General features: G+C 55.4%; 1 protein-coding gene across 1 annotated transcript in view; it reads left to right on the top strand.

The window, feature by feature from the left end:
• Positions 1-1,209: 1,209 nt before the first annotated feature.
• The window catches only part of SLC6A3 (solute carrier family 6 member 3), a 34,192-nt gene continuing 23,917 nt past the window's right edge, over positions 1,210-11,484 (top strand). The window contains exons 1-3 of the mRNA XM_007191657.3: positions 1,210-1,495; positions 2,777-2,908; positions 8,612-8,837. Of these exons, the coding sequence (XP_007191719.2) occupies positions 1,210-1,495; positions 2,777-2,908; positions 8,612-8,837 (644 nt within the window). The remainder of the gene's footprint in view (positions 1,496-2,776; positions 2,909-8,611; positions 8,838-11,484) is intronic.

Below are 11,484 nucleotides of genomic sequence, written 5' to 3'. Positions count from 1 at the left end.
CAGGTGGTCCCCGATGCGTCTGCGAGGGCCGCTGTCAGAGCAAACCGGCTGGGATCTGGCGCCTGCACAAGCCCAGCCCTCTCCGCTGGACCCCACTGCAGGCCGGTCCCTCCCGCTCCTCCCCACCCCCAAGTCCCTTCTGTCCCTTTTCATTCATCTCAGGAATGTGCTGTTGTGTTTGTCACAGAGACATGGTGCATACAATGACATGTTGTGGGTTTCTGTTCAAACTTGGTTGCAGAGGAAAATAACCCCTTTACCGCTGCCATCCTGCTACCTTCTGCTTCAGAGTGTGTGTGTGTGTGTGTGTGTGTGTGTATGTGTGTGTGTGTGTGTGTGTGTGTGTCTGTACGTGTACACATGCAAGCGTCTGCAGTTGAAACATCCAAATGCCAGAAGAAGTCATATTTGAAGCTGCCCTGGGCCTCGAGGGCCCACCTTGCTCTCGGCCGTGTAATTTCTGTGTTACACACTGTGTGTAATTTCTTCTGTTCCCCTTGATTATATTACCCAGAGTTTCATGAAGGTAACCTGGAGATGATTTCCCTGGTAAAGCTGCTGCGTGCAGGAGCTAGTCCTGTAAACCCCCAGGTAAATCCTGACCGGAAGCTCTTGTCCCTGCCCAGCCCTTCCAGGTGTGGCCACAGGTGGTTGTGCAGCCATTCCTTGAAGGAAACTCTTGTAATCGTTACTTTGAAACTTTGAATTCCCGTGGCTGACTCTGGTTTTAGAATTTTGCTTTTGACTTTGGTCTCTGAGTATAAAGAATGTATGTGCACTGTTGTGAAGACTTACTATTGAAAACGATTTGAAGGTTGTCAAATTACTCCCTGGCGATGTGGGGAGTGCGGAGGTAGCATCTTGCATTATTACTAAATTAGAGAGGACACAGCGTTGCACTTTGACGGGAATGGAGAGGGGTGCGGGGGAAGGGGGCGTGGAGCAGAGTCTGTCCTGAGGTCTCCACGGCCTGTCTCCCAGCCCCACGAGGAGGGTAGCTTATCTCCTACTGTCCCCAACCCTGGCTGTGTCCTCTTGGGTGCTTGGAGTGCATTTGTTCTGCCCCGAAGAAATGGCTGGAAACGCCTCCGCTCTGTGCTCACGCCACCGGGGCATCGTGATCTGGCTGCTACCTCAGTGCATTCCTGTGTGTTTCTCTTCCCTGCTGGCTGTAGACCGAGAGGGAGGAAGCACTGAGTCCCGGAGGCCATGAGTAAGAGCAGGTGCTCTGTGGCACTGATGTCTTCCGTGGTGGCCGCAACGAAGGAGGCCAATGCCACGGGCCCGAAGGCGGTGGAACTCGTCCTGGTCAAGGAGCAAAATGGGGTGCAGCTCACGAACTCCACCCTCCTCAGCGCCCCGCGGAGCCCCGCGGAGGCCCAGGAGCGGGAGACCTGGAGCAAGAAGGCCGACTTCCTCCTATCAGTGATTGGCTTCGCTGTGGACCTGGCCAACGTCTGGCGGTTCCCTTACCTGTGCTACAAAAACGGCGGGGGTGAGTGCGTTCCCCCCCACCACCTGCGCCCTCCCGCCGGCCAGGGCCACAAGGCGGGCACCTGGAGGAATGCGGCGTGAGTGGGGCGCAGTTTCCCCAGATGAGGGTCCTGGAACTGTAGACGTAGAGCTCAGAGTGGTCTCCTTCCCTGACTGTCCTTTCCAGCCGAGGACGCTGAGGCCAGGAAAGCGGGATCCCCGAGGGAGCGGTCAGAGGCACCATGGCTCTGCTTTCTGCTTCCAAAGGTGACTTTCACTTTGGAAATGAAAACTCTCCAAGGCCCAGAGAATGGGATCTTTGGCTGATTTAACCAGTGTTTACAAAGCATGCAGAGGCCCTTGCAGTTGCCGGCACCAAAGATGCCCTGGGAGTGTGCCCGTCTCCCTCCCCCTGCACAGCCAGTCCCAGAACTTCCATGTGTGGACTTGAGGCAGAAAACCAAGAAATGGGCCAGGGTCACCACAAAAATTCAAGCTGAGAAGCAGTTAGGTTGGCACCTGTTTCCTGTGAGTCCCCCGACACTGCCACCCCCTGTCGGGGGTCACTCCATGCCACACACTTGGGGCTTCGGGAGACTTCCCTGGGGAGGGCCTGCCAGGGTGCCTGTGAGTGGGTCGGCATTTCGGCACCCCGCTTGAGGCCTAAGCAGGTACAGAAGTTGCCCCAAGACAGGCATCACTCTGGGGTCTCCCTGTCTCCCCCGCCCCTCCCTGGAAGAGAGCCGAGACAAAGCCCCCTTATCTGAGGCGGAGAGAGAGGGCTTAAGGAGGCTGAGCCCGCGGGGGCCTGAACTTCGTGCCCTGAGCGAGGCTGCAGCCCCGATGGAGGCAGGCTCCAAATGCCAGGGGCCAGGCAGGGTCACATCCCGAGGATTCACAGCTCAAGAGCGCAGACGTCTCCACAGAGGAGGGGGGGGGGGGGACACAGGGCAGGCTCTGCCGCGCAGGTGGGGAAGGGACAGCACCCAGGAGCAGAGCCACGACGTGAGCGGTGCGTCATGTGCTCTGCTCTCAGGGCTGACCCGTAACTTGGGGAGGGAGCTGACCGGGAGTCTTGCAGGGATGCGTTGGGGCACGGATGACAGCGGGGGCCAGGCATGGAGGCAGGAAGCTCACCACCCCTGCCTGCAGGGAGCTTCAGGGAGAAACAGGGACAGGAGACGGATGACAGTGGTCGTGCCCAAGACACACATGGTCGGCTGGGACGGCTGAGCCCTCGCTCCAATGACAACAGGCCAGCCCATCCTCGGCCCCAGGCTGAACATGCTGTTGTATCCCCCAGGTGCCTTCCTGGTCCCCTACCTGTTTTTCATGGTCATTGCCGGGATGCCGCTTTTCTACATGGAGCTGGCCCTTGGGCAGTTCAACAGGGAGGGGGCTGCCGGCGTCTGGAAGATCTGCCCTATCCTGAAAGGTAACGGCGGGGACGCCCCCTTGCACCTGGCGTGGTGTGGACCAGGGCAAGGCTGGAGCAATTTTGAAGCAAGTCAACCCCAGCTGTGTGCATTCAGTCCTGCTTTGCTAGGTGTCTAGGCATGTGGACACATCCTTTTAATTTTGGTCCTACTTTAAAGGTCTGTAATGACTAAGGATTTGAGAGTGTGTCTCCTTGTTCCCAGGTGAGGGCAGCCTGCAATTGATGAGTAGTGTTGTTTTGTCAAAGTGCTAAAATAGTAGCAAAGATAAAAAATACTCCTATCTCTAGATCTGTCATCTGTCATCTATAATCTGTCTGTCATTCATCTATCTATCCATCTGTATTAGTTTGCTAGGGCTGCCTTACAAAGTGCCACAAACTGAGTGGCTTAAATAATAGATGTTTGTTGTCTCAAAGTTCTGAAGTCCAAACTCAAGGTGCTGGTGAGGTTGATTCCTTCTGAGGGCTGGGAGGGGGCCTGCTCCAGACCTCGCTCCTTGGGTTGTGGGTGGCTGTCTTCTCCCTGGGTCTTCACATCCTCCCTGCATGTGTGTCTCTCCATACAAACTTCCCTTTTTACAAGGACATCAGTCACACTGAACTAGGGCCCACCCTGACTTGATCACCTCTGCAAAGACCCTGCCTCCAAATAAGGCCACATTCTGAAATACTGGGGGGAAAACTTCAACAAATGAATTTTGGAGGCCATGATCCAACCCATAACACGATCTATCTACCATCTGTGGTGGAGTTCTTCCTTTCTGACGGCCTGCTGGGTGAACCCGAAGGCATGAGCAGCTTTCTCCTAGGCTAGATGATGCACAGCTCACTCAGCAATGGAGCTGCAGGGAACCCCTGGCCCAGCTCACCCCACACGCCTCTGCAGGGCGAGGCGGCAGCTCTGGGTTCAGGTTCCCGTGCTGGGCGTCCCCTTAGCAGGATTTGCTCACAGAAGTCAACGCTTAAATAAGTCACTGGAACAGCCTCTGGTGCGCTTGGGGTTCCCGAGGGCGGAAGCGCAGGAAGCTGAGACTGCGGGCGCCTCTTCAGAGCCGGGCAGGTCGAGGGCACGGCCGGTGTCTTTGCGGGCAGGGCCAGTGCCATCAGGGGCAGCAAGTCCCCCCTGACACTTCAGGACGCGTGAGTTGATCCTGAGCTCCGGGCCTGCCGGGCAGCCAGCATCTCCCGCGATGGGCTGCGCAGCAGTCGGTAGTTACACAGCGCGAAGGTGCCGGGTCAGACGTGAGGCGGGCCCGCCCTCAAGTGACCGTCCTGGGGACGCCAGGGAAGGACGCCGGCTGTGCAACACGTTTACTTCTGGAGCAAGTTGTCAGTTTGTGACGTGACATGACCCCAGCCCACACCTCCCACCAGGGAGTCCAGAGCTGAATCAGAGTAAATCGGCCTCTTTCCCGAGAAAAAGGACGCTGACCCCAGGGCTGCGGGCCCGCAGACAGAAGCAAATTTCCAGCTGTGTGTCCTGCCACAAGAAGAATTTTCTCCAACAGAACTGCCAAAGTGAATTTCTATACTGCAGTTTGTAGAACGTCCGTAAGTGGTCTCCAAGGGTCTCGAAGGACTAGTTAAGCCTGAAGAATTTGGCTACTGCAGAAAATCGGACTTGAACAGTGAGAGTGTCAGCCCCTCCACGGGGAAGTTACGCGTGCAGCTGCGGAACAGTCAGCACGGCCTGGCCTCAGAGCCTGGAGACCCGGGCAGACGCCAGCTGGCCCCGAGCTGTACCCCACGTCACGGCCCATCCACGCTCCTGCCTCCCAGGTCTGGAAACTCATCCTCCTGGAGGGCTGTGCGGGGCCAGTGAGGCCACATGGAGGAGCACCCTGCGGCGCCCGCGGGCGGAAGCTCAGCCGGAGCCTGGTCACCCCATCTGGTAACTGGGGATTTTGGGAAATCGCACATCACAGAAAGTCAGCCGTCGAGCCTTGGAAGCTTTGTGTTATCAACACAGGGCTGTTTGTTGCAGATCAGTGAATCAACGCAAGAACTTCTATGTGTGAAGAAGAGACGCCTTGCATAGTTTGATACTAACAAAGCTACAATCGCTAGCAGGTGATCCCTGCTCCTTCAGGTCAAGTTTCTCCCTAGGATGCCCCCTGGACAGGAGGTCGGCATCGCTCCTTGAGTTAGGGGAGGCAACCCGTGCTGTTCTGGATACCCTGACACACGTGCCTTCCTTTCCTTCCTTGTCTTTAAAAAAAGTTTAACTCATAAAATTGCACGTACTTTCACGTGTCATTAAATAGGGGGAACACATGGTAGGTGAAGACGTCAGTTAAGATGCCCCAAACGGTCATCGTGGGGCCGCAGGTCCTCCAATGGGCGATTGGTGCATCCAGGCCCTGCGGAAGGGAGCCCGGCTCTCTGGGGAGCCCTCTCCCCCGTCCTTCCCTTCCCTGGACCTGGGAGTCCTTCCATGGGCCTGACTGCACTGAGATCAACCCGAAAAGGCCAGGCAGTGGCGCCCACGGTCAGGGCGAGGGCCCTCAGAGGGCCGTGCCACGTCCTCGGTCCCCGGCACTGTCCCTCCAGCGGCTGCCGGTGATGCCGAGGGCAACCAGTGCGACCACAGGGCCTGGGAGGGGGTCTCTCCAAGCTCTCCCGCCCTCCCTCCTTCTCCTTCCTCTGTCTCTGTCTCCCCTCTCCCCCTCCCTCTCACTCTCATTCCCTCCCTGTCCCTCCCCTCCCCTGCCCCCTCTCTCTCATACACACACACACACACACACACACCCCAAGTAGATACGAAAGGCACTCAGACCGACAGCGGAGGAATTCTCTCCTGTTTTCTTCAAAGACCTGCCAATGGGTCTTGCAAGGAATGGGAGTCTGCTCCCATCAGGGCGTGTCCTCCAGCTGGCGTCCTGGAGTTACTATTTGTCCCCGACACCCTCTTCCTGCTGAAGCCAGCTCTGGGGAACGCTCTGGAGTGACCTGGCTTTAGTGGTGGAGAAGGGGGCTGTTGTCCCTCTTGAGGCCCGAGGTTGCTCCGTTTCAGGTCGTCTGGTTAATTGCCTAAGATAACGCCCACTGTGTGTATGGCATGGAAAACACCTATTTCATCGACTATAAAATAATTTATTATATTTTGTGGTCAATAATATTTTAGTGTGGTTTACCAAACTCTTCCTCTTTCTATAAAAGAATTGTAAGTGGCTTAAAATAAAACAAAATGCATGCAGAGTTAATATTAAAAATACTGAACAAACTGAAATTTAAGAAAATTGACCTTAAGAGCTGTGACTGAAATTCACACTTGGTCTTGAGCTTCCTGGTAGTTGGACAAAAGAGGAACTCATCAAGTTCTCATTCATATTTTCACTGCAAGTATTAGAGGGGACCGAGCCTGCCACCTCCTTGGGAGGGACGTTTCCCGTGGCACAGAATAATAGAAGAAACGTATCAGGTGGAGCTTTATTTAGAGTATATGATGACGTATGAACCCTGATCATTCACTGAACAAGAGCATTCTCAGAGCAAACAGGGCAGCGGATTTCGTGTGGCTGGGTCTTAAGTGACACAAAGGAAGAACTTGAAGGCAGGGTCGGTGAGGGGCTGCCCTTGGGCGGCCCAGAACCAGGGCTTCCTGGGGCTCTGTGGTCCTGGAGGACAGAACTCAGAGGCACCGAAAGAATGGCTGGCGCTCACAGCCACATTCCTAGGAAATCGTTCCTTCGCGCAGGCCTTTGGGGCAGCTGGACGGCAGCGCCCTTGCATGGGGGACCCTCCGGGGCTGGTGTGCTGCGGCTGATGGGGCAAAGCCCGTGTGCCCTGGGAGCTCCATCAGCTCGGGGCACCCTTGTCCCTCTGCTGTGACAACGAGAAACCTGGCCTGCCCAGCAGAGGGCTATCCACACGGCAGTGGGTTCAGAAGAACCAGAGGTGAAGGCAGCTCTCTCTCTGACACCGGATTGGATCTGCTTTAGTGTTTGATCAAAGGCTCCGTGGAGTTCCCCAAACTTCAAGTGGAGGAGTTGGTGTGTGGCGTTGTCACCCTCCAAAGATTTCCGGGCAGGCACCCACGGCCAGCTCACCACCAAGGAACACCTTCCGTGACGCAGTGGAAGCAGCGTGGCTTCCGCCGACGTGGCTGCCGGGGCGAGTTCACGGGAGCCAGCCTCTCCGAAGGAGCTCAGGGAGCAGAAATGCAGTCAAGACTCCTTTCACATGGACGAGTCCACGTGGGAGAAGGCCTTCTGAAGGAGCAGTTTGGGTTTTGCCATCGCTGCTACTGAGCACGTTTTCCAAGAGGGACCACGTACCAGGGACTGTTTGCTTTTAAATAGATCACTCCTGATACTGGATCTGTTTAATATCTACACATAACTAAATTGTAGTCTCTCTCTTTTTGCTTTCAGGGTAGGAAGAGAATTTTAGTGAAGTGTCCTGAGCAGGAAAATAGCTTCTCCTAAGGGCTAGACCCATAAAAAACGAGCCAAGCCACTCCCCGAAAAAGTCGGCTTGAAGACGAGCTCCTCCTCGGCCACAGGCAGGCAAGACGGGGCAGGGCGCCCACCAGGTTCTAAGACAGTGAAGTTATGGTTATAGCCCAAACTAGTCGTAGCAACAAAGCCGGGAAAGAAGGCTGAAACAAGAGAGCTCTGCGTGGAGCCTGACACGGTGACCCGCAGTAATGGGACCCGGCACTGCTTGTCCGGCACTGAACAGGGAGGAGGTCTCCCGGCCAGACCACCCGTCCACCACAGCCAGGAAGATGCGTCTCCAAAGACTGCTCACCGCTCTGTTCTGCTCCAGGAGCCAGGAGCCCTTCAGGGCCTGTCACAAATTCCAGGGCTTGTGATCCTGGAGAGGGCACTCTGACGAGCCCTGGGGGGCCCTGTGTGGTCATAGGTGACCCTTGGAGACCCTGGATGGTCGTGCATGGTCCTGGGTGATGTTGGGTAGACCCAGCTGACTGTGTTTGCCCTGAGTGGCCTAGAGGGGCACGGTTAGCTGTGGGTGGCCCTGGATGGCCTTAGGTAGCCCAGGGAGGCATGGCTTGTCTTGGAGGCCCTGGATGGTCCTGGATGAGCCTGGGTGGCTGTGGAAGAGCGTGAAAGGCTCTAGTTATCCTTTAGTGACTATTGGTGGCCCTGCATGGCTCTGGGAGGCACTGGGCATCCCTGGGTGACCCTGGATGGCCTTCATGGCCCTACTGGCATGGGTGGCCCTGGATGGCCTTAGGTGACCCTGAGTGGTTTGGGGTGGCCTTTGTCGACTTGGTGTTGTTCCTAGATGGCCCTGGGTGGTCCTGCGTGCCTGCGGATTATTCTGATGGTTTTGTTTGGCCGGTGGCCCTGGATAGCCCTGGGTTGAGTTGCCCTGGGTGACCCAGAGTGGCCCTAGATGACCTTAAGTGCGCCTGGATGACCCTGACTGGCTGTGAGTGACGGTGGACAGCCATGGATGGCCCTTAGTTACCGTGTATGTCTGCGGGTGACCTGGCTGTACCAGGGCGTCCCTCGATAGCCCTACATGTCTGGGTAGACGTCAAGGGCCATGGATGGTTTTGGAAGTGCGCAGCCCCTTCTCTGACCATGATGCCAAGTCTGGGACCCACCCTTTCCCTCGTCCTCTGGCGTGTCTAAAGGCGCTGCCTGGTTTCAGGACAGCCCAGGTGGAGCTGCGACCCGTGAGGGGAGGGGCAAGGGTGAGCTGCTGATGGGGCCGTTCTCTCCCCACCAGGCGTGGGCTACACGGTCATCCTCATCTCACTCTACATCGGCTTCTTCTACAACGTCATCATCGCCTGGGCGCTGCACTACCTCTTCTCCTCCTTCACTACGGAGCTGCCCTGGACCCACTGCAACCACACCTGGAACAGCCCCCGCTGCTCCGACGCCCGCGCCCCCGCCTCCAGCCCTGACCCCAATGACACCTTCAGGACCACCCCTGCCGCCGAGTACTTTGAGTAAGTGGGGGCCTCGGGATCTGGTGACACCCCCGGGGGTGGGGAGGGGGAAGCCGGGCCAGCCACCCGCCCCTGCTGCCTCCCGAGGATGTGGGGAGGACCCCTCCCTGGCCTGTGCCGCGTCCCGTTCCTCTGGGCTCTTGTGGGCTTATTTCTGGCCCCACCTCTAGCAGCTCAGCACAGCTCCTGCAGGGAGACCTCGCAGGGAAGGGAACCTGGGTGGCCTGCCCCGCCTGCTCCCTGCGGCCCTTTGGGGTCTGTTGGGGGGGATGGCCTGTGACCCTGCAGATGCCGCAGGGAGGAGGCGTGTGGGGCTGGGCTCCGGGGGCTGCAGCACCGCCTCCAGAGGGGGCCGGGCTCCCCTTTCTCAGTCACCTTCCCCTTCTCCCTCCGCTCGCGTCCGGCCTCCAGCCGGAGGCGGGATCATCAGACAGTTGCCCGAGGTCTTCCCTGAGGGAAGGCACTGTCCCACTCCTGGGGCCTGTGGAGCTGGGTGAGACACCCGGTGTGCAGGAGAGAAACTGAGCCTTCGGGCCCTGGGAGAATCTGTCGTGTGGGTGTAGGAGTGACACCGCCAGAGGGCAAGGGATGTTCATGGAACCTGCGGACATTCAACGTCTGAAGTTGCGTGTTTCAGATACTCAGGGTCTAAGTCCTTTGCTCTAGAATCCCCGCCACACGTGGGGAACGTATCTCCAGGATTGGCTGCTTCAGAAAGTGGCAGCAATGGGCAGGAATGGAGTGAGGCGGGGTTTGAGGGGCCTGGGGGGACCGCCGGAGGGATGGGGTGCCTTTCTCAGGCATTATTAGGAAGAGCATGGTTAGGCGGGGACGAGGGTTGTGTGTGATGGGACTTGTTTAATTTTTTGGAAGATACTCTTTTTGGCGGTTTGGGATTAGAGAGTGAAGGAGTCTGGGGAGGGCAGGGAGGGAGGTTCTGTGAAGGGGGGAAGAGAGGGGACACTGAGAACCCGCCTGCCCAGAGGAGGGAGAGTCCAAAGCTGGGGGGTGAGGGCCTGGGTCTCCAGGAGCTCTCAGGAGGGGGCGAGCGGGTTTCAGAGGACGGGCTGGAGACGAGAGTCCACCTGGGATGGGTCCCATTAGATCTGCCTGATAGACACCGATACGGACGTACCCGCGAGAAATGGAAACCCAGACCCTGTCACCTGAGTGTGTGGGCAGGACTCAGAGTGACAAGCAAGCAAGAAATGATAGATTCGTCCAAGTAAAAAAGAGCAGAGCATTCATCAAAGTTGCTTGTGCATTCTTAGGAGCTTGCTGCCGGCCGGTTCATTACTGCATTTCCCAAACTTAAGAGCATCTCATGGACAGGTCAAAGCCCGGGCTGCAAGTACTCTCACCAGTGGCCCAGCTCTCAGGTTTAGCGTGCGATGGGAGACGGGGGACCAGGAAAGAGAGAGGGAGGGGTGGGGACCCCTGCACCAGAAAGCAGAAAGGGGAGACACAGACATGGCTGTGGGCGAGCGCCTGGGAGCGTCCCACCCGTCCCACCACTGACAGACGTGTGGAGACAGCTCTCGCTAGAGCTGGGTTTAAGTTATCATTTCACCAACAAAACGATGGCTAAGTTTTCAAGCTAGTGTGTCTTTTACAATTTTAAGATGGATTTTGGTGTAATTTAGAACATTTAGAAAGCTTTAAGAGGTATCAAATGTGTCAGGTGAGACCATTTGGGGATACTTACCTTTTGTTTGGGAGGTGTGGAAAGAGTTGATTTATCTAAGTGATTTTTCAGATGAGAAAAATAGAGGGAAAAAACTGATGAGTCAATGATTTATTATTAAGAATGCTAGAAGGAAACATATGTGATAGATGAATTAAAAAAAAAAAAAAAAGAGCTGACTAGTGAAGTGTGTTTGGAAATTCCAAGTCTGGAAGAGAAAGATTGAGCTGGAAAGCTGCCTGAACCCTCCGCATAAAGGGCTGTTAGCGAGAGCAGATGTCCAACCGCAGTTGGAGGTGACCCTGGGACAAAGGCGGGGCCTTTGAAGGTTTACGACGAAGTCATAGATCATTAACGACACGATGAGTTATTAAACTGCACTGATGACACACCAGGTGATTTCACTAACGGTGGTGACTGGGTTTCCCTAAGACAGGCCCCACTGACTGTCAGGTCTGCAAAGGTTTTCTGGAATGTAAACCCACTTTATAAAGCGGATCTTTGTGGAAAGCATTACATGTTCTTGAAGGCACATGTAATTAGGGAGCTCACATCCCACCATGAAATTCCATAAAGGCCAGGATAACTATAGTCATTGAAGTAGTAAAGCTGTAAGTGCTACAAAGTGCATGTGGGCTTTGGAAACCCCAAAATTGGCCCCTGTAACTCCAACTAGTTTTAAATTTCCCTCAACTCCGTAAACACTTATTAAAACCACCTTCACCTACTTTCTAATATAAATTAGAAAGCTATATATTTAAACCTACAAACTTGCCTCTAAAAGACTTCTTTAGCTGCCTCCTGCACGTTTAATATGTTGTGTATTAAAGTATTCCCTGATCTGCCTTGTGATTTCTCCTTTGATTCACAGGAGATTTTTAGAAGTTTGTTGTTTGATTTTAAAATATTTGGAGGTTTTCTAGATATATTTCTGTTATTGATTTCTAATTTAATTCAAATTTG

Source organism: Balaenoptera acutorostrata, chromosome 2 (genome assembly GCF_949987535.1).
Source record: "Balaenoptera acutorostrata chromosome 2, mBalAcu1.1, whole genome shotgun sequence".
In the NCBI taxonomy this organism is placed as follows: domain Eukaryota; kingdom Metazoa; phylum Chordata; class Mammalia; order Artiodactyla; family Balaenopteridae; genus Balaenoptera; species Balaenoptera acutorostrata.
This window is presented reverse-complemented; position numbering and strand designations above follow the sequence as displayed.